General features: G+C 51.4%; 1 protein-coding gene across 2 annotated transcripts; it reads left to right on the top strand.

Moving 5' to 3' along the window:
* Positions 1-1,924: 1,924 nt before the first annotated feature.
* Positions 1,925-25,111, top strand: TBC1D13 (TBC1 domain family member 13). Of its 2 annotated transcripts, none has more exons than XM_003822339.4 (12): positions 1,925-2,105; positions 3,063-3,136; positions 5,483-5,523; positions 6,128-6,189; positions 6,342-6,441; positions 7,253-7,335; positions 11,765-11,924; positions 17,950-18,160; positions 18,656-18,819; positions 20,548-20,708; positions 20,943-21,000; positions 22,504-25,111. In XM_003822339.4, the coding sequence occupies exons 1-12, from the start codon at positions 2,083-2,085 to the stop codon at positions 22,567-22,569; spliced, it is 1,203 nt and encodes a 400-aa protein (XP_003822387.1). In that variant the 5' UTR covers positions 1,925-2,082; the 3' UTR covers positions 22,570-25,111. The 2 variants fall into 2 exon arrangements, with proteins under 2 accessions (XP_003822387.1, XP_034785108.1); XM_034929217.3 differs by having other exon boundaries at positions 1,949-2,105; positions 20,611-20,708.
* Positions 25,112-26,564: the final 1,453 nt, after the last annotated feature.

The following is a 26,564-nucleotide window of genomic DNA, read 5'->3' as shown; positions in this document are numbered from 1 at the left end:
GAAGACACTTGAGGTCAGGAGTTTGAGACCAGCCTGGCCAACATGATGAAACCCTATCTCTACCTCAAAATACAAAAATCAGCTGGGCATGGTGGCATGCGCCTGTAGTCCCAGCTACTCAGTAAGCAGAGGTTGCAGTGAACTGAGATTGCGCCACTGCACTCCAGCCTGGGGTGACAGAGTGAGACCATGTCTCAAAAAAAAGAAAGAAGAGTATATATGCATAGCAAACGTGTGAAGAGATGCTCAACATCATATGTCTTTAGGGAAATGCATGTTAAAGCAGGAGATACCACTTCACATCTACTAGAATGTCTAAGATTAAAAAGACTGACCACATCAAGTATTGGTGAGGACGTGGTACAACAGCAACTCTCATATACTGCTGGGGTAGGTGTTAAATAATACAACCATTTTGGAAAATATTTAAGCACTTTCTTTTCTTTTTCTTTTTCTTTCTTTTTTTTTTTTTTTTTTTTTTGAGACAGAGTGTCGCTCTTTCACCCAGGCTGGAGTGCAGTCGTGCAATCGCCACTCACTGCAAGCTCTGCCTCCCAGGTTCATGCCATTCTCCTGCCTCAGCCTCCCGAGTAGCTGGGACTACAGGCACCCACCACCACGCCCGGCTAATTTTTTTCTTTGTATTTTTTAGTAGAGATGGGGTTTCACCGTGTTAGACAGGATGGTCTCGATCTCCTGACCTCATGATCCGCCTGCCTTGGCCTCCCAAAGTGCTGGGATTACAGGCCTGAGCCACCGCGCCTGGCTAGCTGTTTCTTTCTTTTTTTTTTTTTTCTCGAGAAAAAGGTGTTAAATAATACAAACATTTCGGAAAATCTTTAAGCAGTTTCTTTTCTTTTCTTTTCTTTTCTTTTTTTTTTTTTTTTGAGACAGGGTCTTGCGTTTTTGCCCAGGCTGGAGTGCGGTGGCGCTATTGGAGTGCGGTGGCACTATCTGGGCTCACTGCAAGCTCCGCCTCCCGGGTTCAAGCAATTCTCCTGCCTCAGCTTCCTGAGTAGCTGGGATTACAGTTGTGCGTCACCACACCCGGCTAATTTTTGTATTTTTAGTAGAGACGAGGTTTCACCATGTTGGTTAGGCTGTTCTCAAATTCCTGACCTGGTGATCTGCCCGCTTCAGCCTCCCAAAGTGCTGGGATTACAGGCGTGAGCCACCACGCCCGGCCTACTCAACTAATTTTTACATCTTTTGTAAAGAAGGTAATCTCGAGGAGCTGGGATTACAGGCGCCTGCCACCACGCCCGGCTAATTTTTGCATTTTTGGTAGAGATGGGGTTTCACCGTGTTGGCCAGAGTGGTCTCCAACTCCTGACCTCAAGTGATCTGCCTGCCTCGTCCTCCCAAAGCACTGGAATTTACAGGGATGAGCCACCGCGCCCGGTCCAGCCTATTTTTCTTAAGACATCATTTGTGTTTTTTTCTGTCTTCCTAACTTACATTTTATAGGGTTTGCTGGTATAGTTTTTATTAAAAAAAAAGTTGGGCCGCGCACGGCGGTTCATGCGAGTCCCTGCTATACAGGCCTTGAGGATTCTGCAGAGACCAAGATAAGCTGGGGGGCCTGAACAGTTTAGCAGGGGAGGCCGAGACTCCTGTAACAATCATGCAGTAGTTAATTACAGGGGGGTGCGTGCAGGGAAGACGACAGGGTGACAGGTATATTGCGTAAGTAGACACTGAGGCCCAGGGAAGCGCAAGGAATAGTCCAGAGACACACAGTCTGCGCTGTCACCGGCGGGTTCTCAAATTTGGCCCGCAGGGTCGGCGGCGCTGGGGCTCCCGGCCCGCGATTGCCACGCCCACCAGACCCGAGGTTGCCCCGCTCAACCCGGCCGGCCGTAGCCGCCAGTACCGTGTGGAAGCGTGACAGTCGAGGGGTGGCACGTGACTGGCGGGGCGGGGCGGGGCTGAGGCGGTGGAACGCGCAGGCTAGTGGCTGTGTTTCCCGCCGGAGGCTTTTGCCCAGAGCCCCGCGTCCCTGGGGGGCGGCGGCGGCGGCGGCAGCGCAGGCGGCAGAGGCGCAGGCGGCGGAGGCGGCTGGGGGGTCCGGAAGTCAACACCATGTCAAGTCTGCACAAGAGCCGGTAAGGGGCCATGGGGCCTGACCCGGCTGGGCCACTCCTGGCCAGGCTGCCCCTTATGCCCCTCAGAAGGGGGAAGCGCGGGTGTGGCCAGGAATCGGCAGACCCCCTCGGCAGAGGGTCTCGAGCGTCCACCTTCTAACCTCATTGCCTGTGGGCTGCAGGAACGACGGAGGGGCGGCCCTTCTCCTGCCCCTGGTGTCACTCCTTCTGCCTCCCTCATCCTGGACCCCTGGTGTCCCCCTTCCCCTGAGTCTTCCTCATCCAGACCCCCATGCCCCGCCCCCGTGCCTTTCCCCCTTTTGATCCCCCTGCTCCCGTACTCTCTCCAAGTGCACCCTGTCCCCCGTGCCTTTTTCTTACTAGGATTGCTAGAGAACTTGCATTCTCCAGTCTGGCCCCTCCCCCAGGCCAGATCCTGCAGCACTGGCTGAATTTTGCTCACTCTTCAGTTTTCCTTCAGGACGTGTTTTTTAAACCCTTTGTCCTTGCCTTCTGGCAGGCCCAGAGGTCTTGTAATGGTTATATTTGTGAGCATGGTCCATTGTCTGCATATCAAATTACTCCTGGTTCCTGAGGTCCAAGGAGTTCAGTTGGTGGCTGTGCGTGGACCCGGCCTGGCCGGCAGGAAGTGCCCAGTAAATGTCAGCTCACTAAGTATTAGAATGTTGGAATATGTCTAATTTTATGGTCCTCATTTGGGAACTTCTAGACAAGAATATCTCTCAAGTTTCTTCCCTGGCATTCTGTGTTTCTGGTTGTAGAGGAAGAAGTGAAATATAGTTTTATTGTTCTCCAAAGCTGTCTTTGGTGAGGACCTTGACTAAGCTGTGTGATTTTTATGTCCTAAAGGGGAGAGAGGCACAGGTTGGAAACTGGCAGTGTGAGGGAGCTGAGGGCTGTGGGTCTCACTGAGCCGATATCAGCATGCTTCATTTGCCATCCTATCTCCCCTTCCAGAATTGCAGATTTCCAGGATGTCCTGAAGGAGCCCTCAATTGCATTGGAAAAGCTGCGGGAACTCAGCTTTAGTGGTAAGAAGCCATTCTGTATTTTCACGGTTTCCCTAGAGCAGCCCTGTGGCTAGAATACAGGGGGAGGCCATACCTGGTCAGCTCTGGGGCCCAGCTGCTGGGGGCTGGGGCCTTGGAAGGAAATTACACATAGACTCTTGGGGCCTTTTCCAGATTCTGTAGAGCTGAACAGGCAGTGACTGCCTTGAGCTTGGAGGGGTTTCCCAGAGGGGCAGTGGCCACACTTAGCATGCCTTGCCCTAAGCTTTCCGCAGGAGGTGCCAGATTCCTGAGAGTAACAGGACAGGACTGAAGACTGGAGAATGAGAGTTGGGGGGACCTTTTGAGCCCAGGACAGTCTTTCCTCATTCCTTAGCTAGCTTCCTGTGTTGGTGAGTTTGGTTAACTGCAGGGTTGTTCCTGGTTCTCTCCCTGGCTTGGGGTCTAAGCTGCCTGAACTAAACCTTGGCTAGTGGTAAAATGGGTAGCCTTGGGACACTGACTTTAAGGAGCTGATCCTGCTGTGTTAGACTTTGCCCCAATGAGCACAAAGATAACTCTCTTTTTGCCTGTTTTAAAAAATATCCCAACGTGTTCTGCATAGCTTCTTGTCACTTTTTTGCCCCTGTAACTTTGCCAGCAAGAACTTCTGGCCAGGTGCCGTGGCTCATGCCTGTAATCCCAACATTTTGGGAGGCCGAGGCAGGTGGATCACCTGAGGTCAGGAGTTTGAGAACAGCCTGGCCAACATGGTGAAACCTAGTCTCTACTAAAAATATAAAAAAGTAGCTGGGCTTGGTGGCACTTGCCTGTAATCCCAGCTACTCGGGAGGCTGAGGCAGGAAAATCACTTGAACCTGGGAATTGCAGTGAGCCGAGATTGCGCCATTGCACTCCAGCCTGGGCGACAAGAGTGAAGCTCCATCTCAAAAAAAAAAAAAAAAAAAAAAGAACTTCTTATATTGTCCCTGTCATCCTCATATAGATTCTGAAGTGGAGGTATTCACTCATGTTCATGGTACCAGGGATACTACAGCAGCAACTGCTGTAGTGAGCTTCCTGATCTTATTGCAGGAGAACTTTGTCTTTCTGTTTAGGAGTGAAATATAGGCCCCAAAGGGGAGGCAGTCAGTGTTAGTAGTTAAGAGTTTTACAGATAAGTTTCCTTCTTACGACAATTACGTTAATCTTCCCTACTTACTGGGGTTATAATGAAGATTAAATGAAATAATATCTGTAAAGCACAAAATACTTTGCATTCATAGCTTAGTTTATATTCCACAAATATGTATGGAATATCTTCTATGTGCAGTGCTCTGTGCTACGCACTGGGAATAATAGATGTGGTTTTTGTCCTTCTGGGGCTTACCCAGTAGTAGGGGTTACAGACGTTAAGAAAATACACTATATATATATATATATATATATATATATATATATATATATATATATAAAATAATTCCACTTATGACAGATGCTATGAAATAGTCACAGAGCCATTATTGCTTATAACAGGGGAACTGACCTGAATTAGGATGAGATGGTGGTGGTAAAGGCTGCTCCTGAGGAAGGAATATCAAGGATGAGAAGGTGTTATCCTCAAAAAAACATTTCAGGCCGGGCATGGTGGCTCACACCTGTAATCTCAGCACTTTGGGAGGCTGAGGCGGGTGGATCACCTGAGGTCAGGAGTTCGAGACCAGCCTGGCCAATATGGTGAAACCCTGTCTCTACTAAAAATACAAAAATTAGGAGTGGTGGCACACATCTGTAATCCCAGCTACTTGCAAGGCTGAGGCAGAAGAATTAGTTAAACCGGGGAGGCGGAGGTTGCAGTGAGCAGAAATCACGCCACTGCACTCCAGCCTGGGCAACAGAGCAAGACTCTGTCTCCAAAAAAAAAAAAAAATTAACATCCAGTCTAGGCTGGGTGTGGTGGCTCACGCCTGTAATCCTAACACTTTGGGAGGCCGAGGCGGGGGGATGACCTGAGGTCAGGAGTTCAAGCCCAGCCTAGCCAACATGGTAAAACCTTGTCTCTACTAAAAATACAAAAATTAGCCGAGCATAGTGGCGCGTGCCTGTAATCCCAGCTACCTGGGAGGCTGAGGCTGGAGAATCGCTGGAACTCGGGAGGCGGAGGCTGCAGTGAGCCGAGATTGTGCCACTTCACTCCAGCCTAGGTGTTAGAGGGAGACTCCATCTCAAAAAAAAGAAACCATCCAGTCTAGTAATCTTTCTTGGGGAAATGATTCTTGAAGAAGTACTTCTTGCCCACTCTACTCCCTGCCAGTTGGCTCCACGGTGAAGGGCTGGGGGTTCTGGGACTCTGGCCTGGGGCATGACCTTTGCCTGCTGTGTCCACAGGCATCCCCTGTGAGGGCGGACTGCGGTGCCTCTGCTGGAAGGTGGGTGTGCCTGGGGTGGGGCTTCTGCTCTGCTGAGAGTCCCTGGGTTTTCCTGCATGGGCTGCCCCTACCCCTGGCTTCTTCCTCCTGTTCTGCACCTTTCCTTGCTTGTCTGAGGGAGCTTTTCTGGGAAGTTCTGGGTTTTCTGTTCCTCTTGGTGTCTTCTCTGGGATCCCCTTGGGGATGGGACACTTTGTAATGCCAACAATGAAGACCTCTGCTTCCTGGTCCGTGAAGTACAGTGAAAGTCATGCTTATTGGGACAAAACAAAGGCTGTGCTTTGCCCAAAGCTCCCAGCTCAGGTGGCCATGGAAGCCCAGTGTCCTGGTTTCCAGCCCTTTAGAGCACAGGGTCTGATGATCATGTGGGAGAGTCTGTGTGAGAAAAAGCAGAGGGAAGGGCTGGTTTGGGTTAAAGGAGGAGGGAGGCAGTGGGGAGGAAGGGGGAGGCTACCCCTAGCTCATACTGGCATTCCTGGATTTTAGCCCATCTTGTCTTCTTGGGACTTTATGAGATGTTTTTCTTGAGGCCTGTCATCCCCGCCTAAAGACTGATGTTGGTGCAGGAGGGTCACCAGAGCTTTGCCCCTCTCCCTCTGTGCAGATTCTCTTGAACTACCTTCCCTTGGAGAGAGCCTCATGGACCTCCATCCTGGCCAAGCAGAGGTGAGACCCCGTGTAAGGGCAGTGACAGGAGGGCCCTTGCATGTGACGGAGCCAGTACCGCTGGGGCCGCCCTGCCTCCTGCGGCTGCTGCTCTGGTCTGGGCTCCCTGGGCAGGACCGTTGGGAATCATCCTTCTCACTTGTCTCCTGCAGGGAGCTGTATGCCCAGTTCCTGAGGGAAATGATCATCCAGCCTGGCATTGCCAAGGCCAACATGGGTGTGTCCAGGGAGGATGTGACTTTTGAGGACCATGTGAGTAGAGGTTGGCAGCAGAGACCCAGGATACAGAATGTGGAGGGGTGGCGGCCTTGGAGCAGGCAAGGGCCCCTGCATGCCAGGGGGTAGGTGCAGTCTGGTGTCAGTCCCCTCTGGACCTCCCAGTTCCTCCTTTCTGCGTTGGGTCACTAAGCTTGGGGGCCCTGGGCTCAGTAAGACAAATGATAGTTGGGGTCCAGGGAGCATTGCAGGGGCAGCCCTGCATCAGGTGCTCTGAGGACATGGTCTATTTCAACCCTCATCCCTGTTCCTTGAAGAAAGTCAGAGCAGGGCGGGAGGGAGGCTAGGCTGCCCTCTGTGGCTGCCAGGAAGCCTTGTTCTCCTCAAATGCTGAGCTCCTCCCTGGGCTTCACAGCGCGGGAGAAAGAAATGGAAGGGCCCCAGGCCCAGACTCACAGATAGGAATTGACGACTCAGAGCATCGATGAATGAGAACCGAAGAAACCGAATTCATTTATTCAGCAAGCAAACATTTACTGAGCACCTGTTATATGCAAAGTTCTCAAGCTAGAGCAACGGACAGAAAAGGAACAGAGTCCCTGCCCAGCAGAGATGCCCTCAAAGCAGGCCCCCAGGCTGGGCTCCCGGCTGTGGAGTTTGAACGGATTCAGGAGGCTGAGGGAAGGGCTGTGTTGGCTCCTCTGAGTAGCTTGCAGGAGGTGTCAGGGCCACACCTCAGTGTGCAGTGGGATTGTTGCAGCAAGGCCACTGCTCAGGTTTCCGGGATAGAATCGGGCCCCGGGGCCTATCTGGGCCTTGGACAGAGCATCTTCATTTCTCCCCACAGCCACTCAACCCCAACCCTGACAGCCGGTGGAACACGTACTTCAAGGACAACGAGGTGCTGCTGCAGATCGACAAAGATGTCCGGTAGGCAGGGTGCCTGGGGCCGAGAGCTGGCCCATGGGACTTCTGGGGCTCTCTGCAGCTCTGTCTTTTCCATTTGCAGGCCGGGCCTGTGGGTGAGTGTTTGCGGAGCTGCTGGTGGATTGTCCCAGCGGTTGGGTCCAGGCCCTATTGACGATAGGCTGAGAATGAGGCTAGCGAGGGAGATTCTGTGCTTGCATGTACCTGGCTGTTCTTATCTGAGCTGTAGTTTCATTTGTACCCCAGGTGTTTATGGATTCATCTGACATTCATTCAACAAGTATTGAGCCCCTTTTGTATGCCAGGCTTAGCACTAAGTTCAGGGTTGAGCACTGGTGTGTTCCCTCTCCTTAAGGATCTCAGAACCTAGAAGGGAGGATGGCAAGACAGACATTCAGCCCATTAGATCTTAGCAGATGGCATTCGTGGTAAATGCTCTTGAAGGAAAATTTGAGGGGGTTTGGGGAAACCTCACCTGAGAAGCAGTGATTCAGCTGAGATCTGAGGAGTGGGAGGCCTCAGGGGAAGAGTGTAGCAAAGGCCATGTTGGGCAGGGAATTGCCCTTGGCAAGGTCCAGAGAGCCCGCAGAGCTTGGCACATCTGAGGAACAATGCCAAGGCCAGGGTGGGAGATGGGGCTGGACCTTGGACTTGATTCTAAGAGCATGAGGCAGCCATGCAAAGGTTTTGAGTAAAGGAGTGACAGGGTCAGATACACAGTTTTTAAAATCTTGAGCTACATGCGTTTGTGCTTTTCCACTTGGTAAAGAAATGTGGAGATGCTGGCTGTGCGGCCCTGTCGGGCTGGGGAGTTTGGCAGCGTGTTGGGCTAGGTGAGGAACTAGAAGGCAGGCCTTGTCCACAGGTGGGTGGAGTGGCCAAGGGCTTGGGTTCTGGAGTCCATTTGCCTGGTTTCCGTTCCGCCTTTACCAGTTGTTAGCTGTGTGACCTTGGGCAAGTGACTCACACCTTCTGATCATTACTCTATTGTGAAGTAGGAGTAAGGTGGTTCAGGCTAAGGGCACAGAACAGGCTGGGTCTCCACAGATACGTGGGACTTAGCACATACAGAGGCCCTTAGAATGATCAGATCTCCATCAGAGAAGGGTCCTGGGAGCTTATCCTGTTCCTTTTACAACAGCCTGCCTGGGACCCCCGGCACTTGGTTAGACAGGACAAGCTGGCACTCTGACCCGCAGTGACCCTTCAGAATCTCCAAGGGGCAGCTCTCAGGTGCCCAAGTCAGTCTGCACCAGTACAGACAGGTGCCCCTCCATTCGGCTCCTTCTCAAGGAATGGCCGAGTACCGGTGTCAGGAGGGGTTTAGGAGTGAGCAGGACTGAAACAGTCTCTGCCTTCTGAGAGCTTCCAGTGTAAGTCAGGAGACATATACTAAACCTGGAAACAGATATGTAATTGCAAATACTGTAATGCTGTGAAGGAGGGAAAAACTGGTGCTTTTAGAGAATCAGAGGGAGGCCCTGTTTTCCTTTGGGGGGTCGAGGAAAGCCTTTCCAGGGAGGAGGCTCAGGATGAGATATAAAAGAGGAGGAGGCAGCAAGCTGGGTGGAAGAGTGCTGGGCTGAGGCACAGCACATGAGAGTGCCCTGTGGCCGGGGAAGAAGGCGCGTGGCAGGATAAAGCAGAGTCCTCCTTTCCCTTGCCACCCTGGGTGCTGCTCCTCAGCCCAGGCTCATCTTCAGATGGCCCCATGTGACCCCCGCACAGGGCAACTCAGCCAGGCTGCAGGAGAAAGGAGGCACTGCCTCTTGTGCTCTCAGGCTAGGGTTGGTGCAGCGTTTACCCACGAGGTGTTCTGATTGCTGTGTTCAAGTCAAGAACCACTCCGTGACCTGGGGAAATAGGTTCTGTTTTTTTGTTTTTTGTTTTTTTTTGAGACAGAGGCTCCCTCTGTCACCCAAGCTGGAGTGCAGTGGTGCAATCTCGGCTCACTGCAACCTCCGCCTCCCGGGTTCAAGCGATTCTTCTGCCTCAGCCTCCCTAGTAGCTGGGATTACAGGCATGTGCCACGACGCCTGGCTGATTTTTGTATTTTTAGGAGAGATGGGGTTTCACCAGTTGGCCAGGCTGGTCACGAACTCCTGACCTCAAGTGATCCACCCGCTTCAGCCTCACAAAGTGCTAGCATTACAGGCATGAGACACCATGCCTGGCCAGGTTCTGTTTTACATGGGTAGTGATCCTTTGGTGCTTCTAGAAGCGTGTTTGCAATGTGCTAAGTATAAGAAGTCTGAAAAATGTGTGTGTACTGCAATACATATATTTTAAAAACTTGATCACATTCTAGACACCATCTCCCAACTTGTTTTCCCTCTCACTCTGTCTTGGACATCTTTCCAGTTCAGCTGTATAATATTCTGTTGTACAGTGTATAACTTATGGAACCAAATCTCTTTTGCTACCACAAATCACCCTGTGTTTGTGCATGTTAGATAATTTTTTTTTTTTTTTGGGATAGGGTCTTGCTCTGTTGCCCAGGCTGGACTGGAGTACAGTGGCTTGATCTTAGCTCACTGTAGCCTTGAACTCCCAGGCTCAAGTGATCCTCCTGCCCCGCCTCCTGAGTAGCCAGGACTGCAGGCACATGCCACCACACCCAGCTAATTTTTTTTTTTTTTTTTTTTTGAGGTGGAGTCTTGCTCTGTTGCCCAGGCTGGAGTGCACTGGCGCAATCTTGGCTCACTGCAACCTCCGGGTTCCAATGATTTCTCCTGCCTCAGCCTCCTGAGTAGCTGGGATTACAGGCACATGCCACCACACCTGGCTAATTTTTTGTATTTTTAGTAGAGATGGGGTTTCACCGTGTTAGCTAGGATGGTCTCCATCTTTTTTTTTTTTTTTTGTGAAGGAGTCTCACTCTGTCACCCAGGCTGGAGTGCGGTGGCACGATCTTGGCTCACTGCAAGCTCCGCCTCCCGGGTTCACACCATTCTCCTGCCTCAGCCTCCTAAGTAGCTGGGACTACAGGTGCCCGACACCACACCCAGCTAATTTTTTGTATTTTCATTAGAGACGAGGTTTCACCATGTTAGCCAGGGTGTTCTTGATCTCTGGACCTCGTGATCCGCCTGCCTCGGCTTCCCAAAGTGCTGGGATTACAGGCATGAGCCACCGCACCTGGCCCCAACTAATTTTTTATACAGATGGGGTCTCCTTTTGTTGCCCAGGCTGGTCTTGAACTCCTGGGCTCAAGGGATCCCTCCTGCCTTAGCCTCCTGAAGTGCTGGGATTACAGTGGTGAGCCACTGTGCCTGACCTAGATAAATATTTTTACATGGAAATATGTTTAGCGTTTAAAAGAGGAGTTAGGTTGTATGACCATAATGACACTTTTAAAAAAAAGTATATATCTATTTGCAAATACACATAAAATGTGGGCATGTATACATATACAATGATTACAGCTTTTTAAAAAAATACTGTTTTTAAAATAAAATGTTGTAATTGTTGTTGTTGTTATTATTTTTTTGAGACCGAGTCTCATTCTGTCACCCAGGCTGGAGCGCAGTGGTGCGATCTTGGCTTACTGCAATCTCCTCCTCCCAGGCTCAAGCAATTCCTGTGTCAGCCTCCCCAGTAGTTGGGATTACAGGCACCCGCCACTGCGCCTGGCTAATTTTTTTTTGAGACGGAGTTTCGCTCTTGTTGCCCAAGCTGGAGTGCAATGGCACGATCTCGGCTCACTGCAACCTCCGCCTTCCAGGTTCAAGCGATTCTTCTGCCTCAGCCTCCTGAGTAGCTGGGATTACAGGCATGCACCACCATGCCCGGGTAATTTTGTATTTTTTTAGTAGAAACGGAGTTTCTCCATGTTGGTCAGGCTGGTCTCAAACTCCCAACCTCAGGTGATCCGTCTGCCTCAGCCTCCCAAAGTGCTGGGATTATAGGCGTGAGCCACCGTGCCCAGCCAATTTTTGTATTTTTAATAGAGGCAAAGTTTACCATGTTGGCCGGGCTGGTCTCAAACTCTTGACCTCTAGTGATTCAAAACGTAATTAAAAACAAATAATGCTGGCCAGGTACCAGTGGCTCATGCCTGTAATCCCAGCACTTTGGGAGGCTGAGGTGGCTGGATCACGAGGTCAGGAGATCGAGACCATCCTGGCTAACACGGTGAAACTCCATCTCTAAAAAAATAAAAAATTAGCCAGGCGTGGTGGCGGGCACCTGTAGTCCCAGCTACTTGGGAGAATGAGGCAGGAGAATGGCGTGAACCCAGGAGGTGGAGCTTGCAGTGAGCAGAGATCGCTCCACTGCACTCCAGCCTGGGCGACGGTGCAAGACTCCGTCTCAAAAACAAAAACAAAAACAAAAAACAATGCTTTTGGGGAGTCTTGGGGTCTCCTGGCAGATGGGATGGCGAAAACTTCCACCCTGAGTAACAAGATTCTTTCCTGTTCCCTCTTGACAGGAGGTTGTGCCCAGACATTTCCTTCTTCCAGAGGGCCACTGACTACCCTTGCCTCCTCATCCTGGACCCCCAGAATGAGTTTGAAACCCTTCGTAAGAGAGTGGAACAGACAACACTGAAATCTCAGACGGTGGCCCGGAACCGGAGTGGGGTCACAAATGTGAGTGCCAACCTGGGGTCCCCAGGGACTCCCCCAACAGTCTTTTCTTTCCTTTTTCTCTTAAACTCCTGGCCACAAGGTGTCGGGCCATGACCATCTGCTTGACAGTTACTCAGCGCAATCCTGATGCTGCCAGATCCTGGGGTGCTTTCTAAAAGTTGGGTAACAGAGGTTCACTGTTTCCCATCTGGGTGTAATGGCTGCTGGGAAGGGCCCTGCATCACAGTGAGTGAATGAGTCAGGCTTCTAATCTTATAGTGGGGATGGCTCTGAGAAGGTCATTACAAATGTGAGAAATTGTGATAGGGCTGGGCACAGTGGTTCACGCCTGTAATCCCAGCGCTTTGGGAGGCTGAGGCAGGAGGATTGCTTGAGCCCACGAGTTCAAGACCAGCCTGGGCTACATGGTGAAACCCTGTCTTTACAAAAAATACAAAAATTAGCTGGGCATGATGGCATGTGCCTGTAGTCCCAGCTACTCAGGAGGCTGAGGTAGGAGGATGGTTTGAGCCTGGGAGGCAGAGGTTGCAGTGAGCCTACATCACACCACTGCCCTCCAGCGTGGGTGACAGAGCCAGACCCTGTCTCAAAAAAATAAAAATTAAGAAAACGGCCAGGCACAATGGCCCATGCCTGTAATCCCAGCACTTTGGCAGGCCAAGACAGGCAGATCACTTAAGGCCAGGAGTTCAAGACCAGCCTGACTAACCTGGGGATTTAACCCCATCTGTACTGAAAATACAAAAATTTGGCCCTGGCCAGGTGTGGTGGCTCATGCCTGTAATCCCAGCACTTTGGGTGGCCGAGGTGGGTGGATCACCTGAGGTCAGGAGTTCGAGACTAGCCTGGCCAACATGGTGAAATCTTGTCTCTACTAAAAATACAAAAATTAGCTGGGCATGGTGGCAGGTGCCTGTAATCCCAGCTACCTGGGAGGCTTAGGCAGTAGAATTGCTCGAACCCGGGAGGTGGAGGTTGCAGTGAGTCTAGATTATACCACTGCACTCCAGCCTGGGTGACAAAACAAGACCCTCTCAAAAAAAAAAAAAAAGAAAAGAGAGCATTCCAGGTGGAGAGGAGGGCATATGCCAAAGTCCTCAGCGGGAGACAGCATGGTGTGTTCCAGGTCAGGGAGGCCACGGGGTGGCTAGAAGCAGAGAGCGAGTGAAGAGGTTGGTGCTGGTGAGGCCACGTGGGGCCTTTGTCATGAGGGGTGGGGAGAATCCTTTACAGCACTGTAAGCAGGGCAGTGACATAATTCATATCTGCTTGTGTCAGAAATGCTTTAGGCACTGTGGAGATACAGGAGTGGCGGTAGAGAGGCTACCTGGAAGGCCACTGCAGTTGTCTAGGCAAGAGGTGGTGGGAGCAGGGATGCAGCAGGGTTAGATCTGAGAGACTCTGGGTGGAACTGATAGGACCCCCAACTTTTAATAGATTCCTGTCACTCTGAGAAGCTCCTTGTAGTCAAACAAGTATATTATCTTATTCCTTAATTTACACCCCCTACTTTGGTCTCTGGAATAGTGGCTTGTTCCCCTAAACTTTTCACTGTCTTCCATCGATGGAAAAACCCTTTTCTGTAGCCTCCAACAAGCTAGGGCAGATACTGCTGCAAAAGTTTTTCTCCCCCTGGGGAATGACTTTGTTTTTTGTTTGTTTGTTTTATTTTTTTAAATAGAGACAGAGTCTTGCTATGACACCCAGACTGGTTTTGAACTCCTGAGCTTAAGCGATCCTCCTACCTGGGCCTCCCAGAGTGCCAGGATAACAGGCGTGAGCCACCACACCCAGCTGGGAATGACTTTGATCGAAGATCTGACAGGCAGGGGCAGATATGGCCGATCCAGGGTTGCAGGTGCCTACGAGAGTTGGGTGCCCAGCAGAACTGCTGTGCAGTGCAGATTGCGTGACTAGATAACCAGGAGGCTGGCTTTGTGGGCAGTACTCTTGGCTGCTGATTTCCTGGCTGAAGGGCCGGGAGGGGACTGGCTCCTGTCATTCCTTTCACTGTAGTAACTAGGTGTAAAGAGCACTGTTACCTGGTTTAACTTTTGGTCCTGGTAGCAGAGAACCCACCAGAAACTTCATCCCTAAGCCTGTGGGTTCATGATTGGGCAGTTTGAGTTAAAGACCATCTGTGTGACTCTGGGCAAGTCACACATATCCTGGCCTTTGTTTCCTAGACCATAAACTGGGCATAATCATTTCTGCCCTGCCTGAGCTGCCAAGAGGATGAAATGAGGTCATGGCTATGCAGATTCTTCAAAAGCAGAAAGCCCTGGGCATCCTCAGGAGGCAGCCTGCCCTGAAGTCCTGGACCTTAGGTTTGGGAGTCAGCCAGTTCAGGGTCAAGTCCTGATGCCAACACCTAATGTTAGACATTTAAGGAGTGGCCCGACATTTCTGAGCCTCAGTTTCCTCATCTTGAAAATGATGTTGAGAGAATATTTTAGATTGTTCAGTGGATTAAATGGAGGAATACCTGTACAGCATTGTCTGCCGCATAAAAAGCTCTTGTTAAGGGCCAGGCGTGGCTCACGCTTGTAATCCCAGCACTTTGGGAGGCTGAGGCGGGCGGATCATGAGGTCAGGAGATCGAGACCATCCTGGCTAACACGGTGAAACCCCGTCTCTACTAAAAATACAAAAAATTAGCCAGGTGTGGTCGCAGGCGCCTGTAGTCCCAGCTACTCGGGAGGCTGAGGCAGGAGAATGGTGTAAACCCAGGAGGCGGAGCTTGCAGTGAGCCGAAATCGCGCCACTGCACTCCAGCCTGGGCGACAGAGCGAGACTCCGTCTCAAAAATAAAAAATAAGAAAGCTCTTGGTAAATGTGGCTGATGTGTGTCTCTGTGTGTGAACATCCCTGCATGTGTGCGCATACATATGTATGTGTATGTTAGGGGAGAGAGAGTTTAATGTCTCCAGGACCCTATGCTTCCAGGATGGCTTCATCCACTGTCACTGCCTGGGTTCTCTCATATGGGTCACTCACCTCTGGAGCTTCCGCCTGAGCAGGTCTAGGGCCGGGCCCAGCACTTGATTTACAAAGTTCCCAAGGGATCCTGGCAGGCAGCTGGTGTTGGGGACCCGTGCTCATTGTAGGAGTCTTCAGTAGGGATCATCATCTCTTTATTTATCTTCCAACTTTTTTTTTTTTTTTTGAGACAGTCTCGCTGTTTCTTCCAGGTTGGAGTGCAGTGGCACAATCTTGGCGCTCTGCAACCTCTGCCTCCTGGATTCAAGCAATTCTCGTGCCTTAGCCTCCTCAATAGCTGGGATCATAGGCGCGTGCCACCACACCTGGCTAATTTTTGTATTTTTAGTAGAGATTTTTGGCCAGGGTGGTCTCGAACTCCTGACCTCAAGTGATCCACCCACCTCAGTTTCCCAAAGTGCTGGGATTACAGGTGTGAGCCACTGCGCCTGGCCTCCAACCTTTTCTTATGAAAATTTTCAAACATTCAGGAAAGTTGAAAGGAGAGTACACTGGATAACTATCTGTATACTTTCCATCTAAATGCAACAGTTGTTAACGTTTTTCACATTGCTTTATTTGTGTGTGTATTATATATAGAGAGAGTAAGTTGCAGGTGTCTGACCTTTTACCACCGAGTACTTCGGTAGGATCTCCTGAGAATAAGGGCATTGTCAGCCAAGTGCGGTGGCTCACACCTGTAATCCCAACACTTTGGGAGGCCAAGGCAGGTGGATCACCTGAAGTCAGGAGTTTGAGACCAGCCTGACTAACATGGTGGAACCCCCTCTCTACTAAAAATACAAAACAAAACAAAAAAAATGCCAGGCGTGGTGGTGAGCACCTGTAATCTCAGCTACTTGGGAGGCTGAGGTGGGAGAATAGTTTGAACCTAGGAGACAGAGTTGCAGTGAGCCAAGATCACTCCATTGCACTCCAGCCTGGGTGACAGAGCAAGACTCCATCTCAAAAAAAGAAGAAGGGCATTCTCCTACTTACCATTAGCACATCTGGGAAGATTAACCATGAGTCCATAATATCACCTGATACCCAACCCATGAACAATTGAGATGTCCTCAGCTGTGCCAGTGGTATCTTTGGATATTCTCTTTCTTTGGTCTCTTGATTTGGACTAGGCCTCCCCTCCCCAACTCCATCCCCTCAACAGCTGACTTTTTGAAAAGGCTTGGCCAGCCTGGACGCGGTGGCTCATGCCTGTAATCCCAGCATTTTGGGAAGCTGAGGCGGGCGGATCACGAGGTCAGGAGTTCAAGACCATACTGGCCAACATGGTGAAACTCTGTCTCTACTAAAAATACAAAAAATTAGCTGGGCATGGTGGTGGGTGCCTGTACTCCCAGCTACTCAGGAGGCTGAGGCAGGAGAATCACTTCAACCTGGGAGGTGGAGGTTACAGTGAGCTGAGGTCGCACCACTGCACTCCAGCCTGGGCGACAGAGCAAGACTCTGTCTCAGGGGGGCAAATAAAAGAAAGAAAAGTCTTGGCCTTGGCCAGTTGTTTGTTTTTGACATATTTAAGGTTTTTTTGTTTTTTGTTTTTTGTTTTTTTTTTTTGAGACGGAGTCTCGCACTGTCGCCCAGGCTGGAGTGCAGTGGCACGATCTCCACTTACTGCAAACTCCGCCTCCTGGGTTCATGCCATTCTCCTGCCTCAGTCTCCCGAGTAGCTGGGACTACAGGTGCCTGCCACCACGCCTGGCTAATTTTTTGTATTTTTGGTAGAGACAGGGTTTCACCGTGTTAGCTAGGATGGTCTTGATCTCCTGACCTCGTGATCTGCCCACCTCAGCCTCCCAAAGTGCTGGGATTACAGGCGTGAGCCACCGCACCCAGCCTGTTTGTTTTTTGAAATGGAGTTTCACTCTTGTTGCCCAGGCTAGAGTGCAATGGTGCAATCTCGGCTCACCACAACCTCCGCCTCCTGGGTTCAAGTGCTTCTCCTGCCTCAGCCTCCTGAGTAGCTGGGATTACAGGTATACGCCACCACGCCTGGCTAATTTTTTTGTATTTTTAATAGAGACAGGGTTTCTCCATGTTGGTCAGGCTGGTCTTGAACTCCCGACCTCAGGTAATCTGCCCGCCTTGACCTCCCAAAGTGCTGGGATTACAGGTATGAACCACCGTGCCCGGCCCTAAAGTTTTTGTTTTAAATTGAAGTGTAACTTACGTGCAATTACGTGTACAATTAGAGAATGTTTTTCTTGTGTGTGTACCTGTGTAAGTGCCAGTCAGTCAAGATACAGAACATGTCCACATCCAGAAAGCTCCTGCATGCCCCTTCCTAGTTAGTACTTCTCACTGCTCTGACTTTTAGCACCATAAGTTAGGTTTTAGGACCATTTGTTATATTGCAGAATGTCCCATGTTCTAGGTTTGTCTCCTTGTTTCCTCATGGTGGTGTTTGACTTGTTCCTCTGTGCCAGTGTATGTCCCATATGCTAGATAGGTCCAGGCTTAACAGTAAACATTTACATTTCTGGCAAGAACACATTGTTCTCCTTCACATTGTCCTTTTTTTTTTTTTTTTTTTTTTGAGACAGTGTCTTGTCACCCAGGTTGGAGTGCAGTGATGTGATCATAGCTCACTGCAGCCTCAGCCTCGTGGTCTCAAGTGATCCTCTTGCCCCAGCCTCGCAAGTCGCTGGGACCACAGGTGCGTGCCTTCACACTCGGCTAACATTTACATTTTTTGTAGAGACGGGATCTCCCTATGTTGCCCAGGCTGGTCTCGAACTCTTAGGCTCAAGTGATCCTCCTGCCTTGGCCTCCAAAAGTGCTGGGAATACAGGCATGAGCTATTGTGGCCCGCCCATGTTGTCTCTTTTTTTGTTTTTGTTTTTTTCTCCTGAGACAGGGTCTTGCTCTATCACCCAGGCTGGAATGCAATGGTGTAATCACGGCTCACTGCAGCCTCGACCACTGGGGCTCAGCTCCCACCTCAGCCTCCCAAAGTGCTGGGATTTCAGGCATGAGCCACTGACCCCAGCATTGTCTTTCTTGACGGGCTCCTCCTCTTCTCCTCCAGATGAGCTCCCCACACAAGAACTCTGCGCCATCATCCCTAAATGAGTATGAGGTGCTGCCCAATGGCTGTGAGGCCCACTGGGAGGTGGTGGAGCGGATCCTGTTCATCTACGCCAAGCTCAACCCTGGCATCGCTTATGTGCAAGGCATGAATGAAATCGTGGGGCCCCTCTACTACACCTTTGCCACCGACCCCAATAGTGAGTGGAAAGGTAAGAAGGCTCTTGGTGCCCACATCCCTCGTTGCTGGCCCGTGTCAGGCTGTGCACCTCACTTTCCCTCTCGGGCCTCTGTTCTCCCTCTGCCAGATGAGGAGTTGGCCTGGATCATCTCTGAGATCCTTTGCAGCTGTGATCTTCTAGAATGTTGGATGTTTACTGATCTCTTGATATTTGTAATTTAATTCTGGTAGAGAAGGTGGATATGTAGGAAGCCGAATTATAAGATTTAAATAATGATTTTTAAATTGTCATCAGGAGAGTGTGTAATAAACTGCTAAGTGAATGTACAGTATTGCCAGATGTGAGAAGAAAGAGGCGATGTCTTTAGCCTGGGGGTGGAGAGGGGTCAAGGACAGAGGAAGGACTGAGCCAGACCATGAGGATGGGGCAACTCGGCGGGGCTCAGAGCGGGGCAGATGTCTGGTAGGTGAGAGGTGGGGTGGGCCTGGAGTGCGCCACTTCTGCCCCCATCCTGCTCTCTCCCAGAGCACGCCGAGGCAGACACCTTTTTCTGCTTCACCAACCTCATGGCCGAGATCCGGGACAACTTTATCAAGAGCCTGGATGACTCGCAGTGTGGCATCACCTACAAGATGGAGAAGGTTTACTCCACCTTGAAAGATAAGGATGTGGAGCTCTACCTGAAACTGGTGAGGACCCCAGGAACAGACGGGTGGAAAGGGACAGGAGGCAGAGAGTTGCTGTGCCATCCCAGCCCAGGGCGAGGTCTCGTCTGGGGGTCAGAAGTAGCTGCTGCTGCTGCCTGGGACGCTGACCCATGTGCTGAGGCAGCTGATGGTGGAGCCCAGCTGGGAGGGAAGGGGAAAGTTGAGAATGGTGCCCATTGTGTGCCAGGCATACTGCAGGGCATTTACTATGAACTAAATTGGTTAAGCTGTTAGTAGTCTTCTGAGGTAAGTGTTAACTTCATTTTTTTTTTTTTTTTGAGATGGAGTCTCGCTCTGTTGCCCAGACTGGAGTGCAATGGCGCAATCTCGGCTCACTGCAAGCTCCACCTCCCAGGTTCATGCCATTCTCCTGCCTCAGCCTCCCAAGCAGCTGGGACTACAGGCACCCGCCACTGTGCCCGGCTAATTTTTTGTATTTTTAGTAGAGATGGAGTTTCACCGTGTTAGCCAGGATGGTCTTGATCTCCTGACCTCGTAATCCACCCGCCTCGGCCTCCCAAAGTGCTGGGATTACAGGCATGAGCCACCGTGCCCAGCCCTTTTTTTTCTGGTTTTTTTTTTTTTTTTTTTTTTTGAGAAGGACTCTCTCTCTCAGAGGCCAGGTTGGAGTGCAGTGGTGCAATCTCAGCTCACTGCAACCTCCGCCTCCCAGGTTCAAGCAATTCTCATGCCTCAGCCTCCCCAGTAGCTGGGATTACAGGCGTGCATTACCATGCCTGGCTAGTTTTTGTATTTTTAGTAGAGATGGGATTTCGCTGTGTTGGCCAGGCTGGTCTCGAACTCCTGACCTCAAGTGATCCACCTACCTTCCTCTCCCAAAGTGCTGGGATTACAGGCATGAGCCACTGTGCCTGGCTGGCCAGGAATAATCATATCTTTTTAAACAAATACGGGTTGAGTGTGATGGCTCACAGTTGTAATCCTAGCACTTTGGGAGACTGAGGCGGGAGGATTGCTTGAGCCCAGAGGTTGAGCAACATAGTGAAGCTTTGTCTCTATAAAAAATTTAAAAACAAATTAGCCAGGCATGGTGGCACAGGCCTGTAGTCTCAGCTACTCGGGAGGCTGAGAGAGGAGCCCTCGAGGTCAAGGCTGCAGTGAGCCATCCATGATTGTGCCACTGCACTTCAGCCTAGGCAATATAGCGAGACCTCATCTCTAAAAAAAAAAAAGGAAGTATGCTTTTGCTGTTTTGTAGCATGCTTTTTCAGTTAATATTCACTGTGGCTGACCAGAAGGCTTGTCTCTACTGGGAATAATTGCCTGTGGAATTGTTCTGTGGATTAAATGAGTGAGAGGACATATTTAATATTCTAAGCATAGCCCAGGCTTTTAGTAAGTGCCCTGTGATGGTCACTCAGCACATCCACAAACCCAAGGCTATCATCTGCAAAGTGTGTGAAAAGAGTTTGAGCCATCATTTATAAATCTGGAGAGCTCATTATATAAAGGTTCGGGTTTCCAGCTTCTCTTTAAAAAATAGGAAGATCTGAGGATGTTGGCTGGCAGCAAACAGGCTCTGCCCCTTTACTAAGCAAGGCTGTCTGGCAGCCTGGTGCCAGCCCTGGTGCTCACACCTGGCATGCTGGGCCCTGCTGTTCTGAATTCACTTCTGACCCACTGCGTGGTGCTCCATGGCCAGCAGCCAACACAGAGTCATGCCCCCCACCCCCCACGCTGTCTCCCCAGCAAGAGCAGAACATCAAGCCCCAGTTCTTTGCCTTCCGCTGGCTGACACTGCTGCTGTCCCAGGAGTTCTTGCTGCCTGACGTCATCCGCATCTGGGACTCCCTCTTCGCCGATGACAACCGCTTTGACTTCCTCCTCCTCGTCTGCTGCGCCATGCTCATGTGAGTGCGGGCATGAGCTGTCATCAGCTCACCTGGGCAGTCCTTGGAGAAGCCAGACAGGAGGACCCTCCGCCCCGAAGGGTGGGCAGGGCTGCTCTTTCATGGCTGGAGTGGGATTCTGGAGTCCTTGGGAGGGCGACAAACCAAACTTGAGGTGGGTAGGGAGGGAGGAGTGGGCAGGGCCTGCACTCAGAGCATCCCAGGTCCCAGCGCTTTTGCTGCTGCTTTTCATAGGCTGATCCGGGAGCAGTTGCTGGAAGGGGACTTCACTGTGAACATGCGGCTGCTGCAGGTAATGGGAGTTGGGGGCAGGCTCAGCCACTGCCATGAGGCTGGCACTCGCCAGGCACCTGCCCACGCCAGCTGCTGCGACAGGCTGGGCAGGGGCAGCGGAGTGTAGTAGGGATTAAAGTCCAGACCCCTGAGCAGATCTGGTTTGGATCTGGGTTTGAATCCTGGTTCTGCCACTGACCTGGAATGTTGGGTGGCCTTGAGCAAGTGACTTGGCCTTCAAACCGTGTACTCTACATAGGTGTTCACACCTAGGACACAGCAGGTGCCCAGAACATGGCCGTGCTTGCTGGTGGCCATGCTCAGGCCTGGGGAAGGAGGGTGGGGTGTAGTGATTAAGAACATGGGCTCACCGGGCGCGATGGCTCATGCCTATAATCCCAGCACTTTGGGAGGCTGGGGTGGGTGGACCACCTGAGGTCTGGAGTTCAAGACCAGCCTGGCCAACATGGCGAAACCCTGTCTCTACTAAAAATACAAAAATTAGCCGGGCTTGGTGGCATGCACCTGTAATTCCCAGCTGCTTGGGAGGCTGAGGTAGGAGAATCACTTTAACTTGGGAGGTGGAGGTTGCAGTGAGCCAAGATTGCGTCACTGCACTCCAGCCTGGGGGGGCAGAGCAAGACTCTGTCTCAGAAAAAAAGAACATGGGCTCAAGAGCCTACAGCTTTAGGTCCACAGTTTTGCTCTGCTGTGCTCATCATGTGACCCAAGCCAAGTTACAGCATCTCTGGGTCTCAGCTTCTTCACCAGCACGTGGCCTTAGTGTTGCTTTGTTGTTGTTTTTTTTTTTTTGAGACGGAGTCTCACTCTGTTGTCCAGGCTAGAGTGCAGTGGTGCAATCTCGGTTCACTGCAACCTCCACCTCCCAGGTTCAAGTGATTCTCCTGCCTTAGCCTCCCGAGTAGCTGGGATTACAGGTGTGTGCCACCACGTCTGGCTAATTTTTGTACCTTTAGTAGAGACAGGGTTTCACCATCTTGGTCAGGCTGGTCTCGAACTCCTGACCTCAGGTGATCCGCCCACCTCGGCCTCCCAAAGTGCTGAGATTACAGGTGTGAGCCACCAAGCCCAGCCTAGAGTTGCTTTTCCCTAACTTCATGGACCAGATCTGGAAAAAGTGCAGAATCACAGTGGCCACTCACAGGGCTGTTGGGACTTGGCGCTGATGCTCAGACACTGGCCCAGTCCTACTGGCTCCACACGAGGGAGCTCGGGTTCAGTGGCAGTAGTGGGAGAGCTGAGGCAGCACGGTCTGGTCCTGAGGAAAGGGCCGCGAGAGCCTGGGAGTGGTTGTGTTTGGATCATTGAGTTGGTGCTGCATGGTGTAGCGTCAGCTGCATGCAGGGGTCTGGGGGTTGGGGAGTGTGGGATGCCTGGTGTTCTGTGCTCCTGCCCCTGAGGCCCAGGATCCAGGATGGCAACGGGTCCCAGCAGGGAGGGTGTGGGTGTGGCAGGGGTGAAGTGGCTTCAGAGGCAACTGTTGGCCTTTTCCTGTGCCCAGGACTACCCCATCACAGATGTCTGCCAGATCCTGCAGAAAGCCAAGGAGCTCCAAGACTCAAAGTAGCCCGGCAGCAAGAGGCCCATGTTCGGGAGAGAAGCCTCCCGACCCTGTGCCCTGGCTCCCGGGACACACAGAAACCTGTAGGAACCCAGCCTGAGGGGAAGCCACAGGATCGGCCCGAGACCCAGGCCATGCCCACTGGGGACACACTGTGCCGTGCTCCTTCTTCTGCTGCCACGCCCAGCTCCCCACCTGCCCTGCACTCTGCCCTCTTTGCCCAGGATACTGAGGAGGGCTGGAGCTTGGGAAGTTGTCCTTCCTGGGCCAGGGCCGTTTCTGGCACTGGGAGGCTGGCAGGGGCCCCTCACTGCCTCGGCTCTGCCGCCCCAGCCTCAGTTCCTGCTTCTGGTCTTCTCCTGGGCTCCACTCAGGGGAGGTGCTTGGCCAATGGGCCAGAAACCGCTTCTGAGCGGGGCACTTCGGCTGCTCCACAGGGAAGGCGACACTGAAAGCTGAGTCCTGCCGTCTGTCTCACCCACAGATGTCTGTAGTCGGTCGGTGTGAATGTGGGCCCAAGTCCCCAGGCATCTTCTCCGTGTGTGTGTGTGTGTGTGTGTGTGTGTTTGTTAGGGAGTGAGGGTCTCTCAGGCCTCCAGGTCTCCCAGCCCCTCCTTCTCTGTCTCTACCTCTCTGCCTGTCTCCTTCCGCCTCCTTCCCAGAGTGGGACTGTGTCTTGCTTCATGATTCCTCTCTCCATTACTCTCCCTTCCCTTCTCTGTTGGGGTGCCTTATCCTGAGCCACCTCCTCTCCCCGCTTGCCTCTGCTCCCCTGAACCTGGGCGACAGATGAGGAGACTGGCTCAGCAAGGCCCCTGGAGGTCAAGCTTGGCCTTTGCCTCCTGTTCCCATCCCCCAGCCCTGGCTCCTAGGTCCTCCCAACTGGGAGGGAGTCCTCCGTGCCTCACTTAGAGGGTTCTGAACCCGTTCCCTACACAGAAATCTTGGAAACCAAATGCTGCTGAGTAAGGATGAAGCTTTGAGCCTCCTGCCCCTGCTTTCTGCCCAGGGAGGGAAAAGAAAGAGGGGGAGCTGGTTTTTCTGGAGGTTCCCCCAGAGGCCCTCCTGTCCGAAAAGAAAAGGACCTTGATTCTGAGCCCAGGGTCGGAACCCATTGCTTCAGAAGAGTTGTCATTCCCTCGGCTTCCAGGTCCCAACCCAGGGTTGGGTTGAGTGAGTCCCACAAAGGGCAAGTGGGGCCCGAGGAAGCCTCTCTGGGGCCAGGGGTAGCTGAGCTTAAAGGCCCTGGGTCCTGCCAGTTCTAGGAGGGCCACGTCTGTGCCTCTGTGTACCCCTCCACCCCCTGCGGGCTGAGGGAGGTGCAGGGCCTTCTCTGACCCCTGCCTGAGCTGTTCCCAGGGCTGGAGCAGGTGTACCCTGAGTAGGGGCAGCTGGCCACTCCCAGTTCTCACCAAGTCACCTCCCTCCTTGTACAAGGTTTGTGTCCGGAAGCCGGGTGCCATAGTGAGGACCCTCGTCCTCCAGACTGGCTGGCAGGAGTCAGGCCCCAGCAGCCCTCCTGTCCCCAGAGCTTTCCGAGTCTGGTGGGCAGGACTTCTCGCTGCCCTTCCAAGCCCGGCTTTGGGCCAGAAAAGGCTTCCCCAGGTGGCTCTTCTACCAGGCTTTTCCTTTGATGCCGCCTGGATTTCCGCACCTGCCTTTCTGTCTCCTCTCCCAGAGCACAGTATTTGGGAGACTTCAACTATTTATTCAGACTCCTGGCTATGTATTGCACATTGGCAAGTGCTCTGGGGATGAGGCATGGGTATAGGAAGGGAGAAAGGAGTTGGAGACAAGATCCTCTTCGTTTTCCAAGATCAAAGTCAGCCTCTTCTCCCCATGCTTCTAGGAACTGCCTGGTTTTCCAGCAGGTCCTGGCTGGGCGGGCTCTGAGTTCTGTACTGGAATTGAGTGTAAAGATGGGAAGAGAACTGGGCTGACTCCAGGACCTCCAGGATGAGGCAGAGGCATGATGCTTCCTGCTCACCTGGGCCACCCTCTCTCCAGGACTTGTCAGCTGGTGGTTCAGCCCCTTCTCCAACCCCTTCATAACCTTGGGCCACTGCCTGGGACCCAGCAGACACTGCCCAGGACTCTTTAGTGCACTCACTCTTGTCTGCCCCCTACCTTCCCTCCTGGAACCACACTACTTGAATCACCATTAATTTGCCTCGCTGGCAGAGTTGGGTCAAGTGCCCTCTCCTTGACCTTGAGATGAAGGTCAAGAGCACAGGGACCAGGCCTTGGTTAGGCTGAGCTCCCAGCAGGACACTGCCTGCAGAAAGGACCTGCCCTGATAATGTCCCTTCCCCAGATTCTCAAGCAGATGCCCAAGGGAGGTCCCCACAGAGCCAGAGTGCCTGAGGCTTCCTGCTTGAGAACCTGCCCCCTGGATCTTGGACACTTACAGATTGAGCTGTATGAATTCAGCGGGTCTCACTCCAGAGGGTCAGAACGTTTGCTTTAGTTTTTTCATCTGTTTTGTTCCTTGAGTCAGTGCTGTTGATGACGAGTTGTCTTGAATAAATCATGTGTTCTTTGCAATGGGCATTGGTGCTGTGATGAGCTGAAACTTTGGAGACCTCAGAACAGGGAAAAATGTTTGAACAGGGATGGAGTCAGAGTCTCTTAGAGTAGCCCTTCTAAGAAAAGGTCCAGGAAATCCTGGGAAGAGCCTGTTGGATTCTTCCAGTTCAGCCTCAGCAGTCTGCAGCTGGGGGAGGAGGGAGTGAGTACCGCGTAAGGAGGTTCTGCATACATGATTACATAGCCTGTTATTTTTCAGATTTAAAAAAGCTTAGACCATCCATTATATGTGGAAAAAGCATTTGACAAAATTCAACATCTTTTCCTTATTTTTAATTTAATTTTATTTTCTTTGAGACGAGGTCTTGCTCTGTCACCCAGGCTGGAGTGCAGTGGCACGATCTCCACTCACTGCAACCTCCGCCTCCTGGGTTCAAGCGTTCTCCTTCCTCAGCCTCCCAAGTAGCTGGGATTACAGGTGCCCGCCACCACGCCTGGCTAATGTGTATTTTTAGTAGAGACGGGGTTTCACCATGTTGACCAGGCTAGTCTCAACTCCTGACCTTGTGATCCGTCCGCCTCGGCCTCCTAAAGTGTTAGGATTACAGGTGTGAGCCAAGATCAGGAACAAGACGAGGATGCCCACTCTCTACTTTCATTCAACATAGTACTGGCAGTACTAGCCAGACTGGTTAAGCAAGAGAAAGAAAAAGCATCCAAATAGGAAAGGAAGAAGTGAAATTGTCTCTCTTTGCCAACAATATGATCTTATATTAGAAAAAACCCTAAAGACTTCACCAAAAAGCTGTTAGAACTAAAGTGACAAGAAACAAAATCAACAAACAGAAATCAGTAACATTTCTGTACACTAACAAACTATCTGAAAAAGAAATCAAGAAAAAGGCAGAAATAAAAAACTGAATTCAGAAAAAAAAAGACAAGAAATAGAGAAAATCTCATTCACAGTAAGTACCCCCTCAAAAAAAATATTTAGAGCAGGGCGCAGTGGCTCATGCCTGTAATCCCAGCACTTTGGGAGGCCGAGGTGGGCGTTTCACAAGGTCAAGAGATTGAGACCAGCCTGGCCAACATGGTGAAGCCCCGTCTCTACTAAAAATACAAAAATTAGCAGGGCGTGGTGGCACATGCCTGTAATCCCACTTACTCAGGAGGCTGAGGCAGGAGAATCGCTTGAACCCGGGAGGTGGAGATTTCGGTGAGCCAAAATCGTGCCATTGCACTCCAGCCTGGGCAACGAAAGTGTAACTCCGTCTCAAAAAAAAAAAAAAAAAAAAGGTTTAGTAACCATAACAGCATGATACTGGTGTAAAATAGACACACTGACCAAAGGAACAGAACAGAGGAGCCCAAAATGAACCCAGGCATTTGGGGGTGAATTGGTTATCTTTTCTTTTTTTTCTTTTTCTTTTCTTTTTTTTTTTTTTTGAGACAGGGTCTTACTCTGTCACTGAGGC

Source organism: Pan paniscus, chromosome 11 (assembly GCF_029289425.2).
Source record: "Pan paniscus chromosome 11, NHGRI_mPanPan1-v2.0_pri, whole genome shotgun sequence".
In the NCBI taxonomy this organism is placed as follows: Eukaryota; Metazoa; Chordata; class Mammalia; order Primates; family Hominidae; genus Pan; species Pan paniscus.
This window is presented reverse-complemented; position numbering and strand designations above follow the sequence as displayed.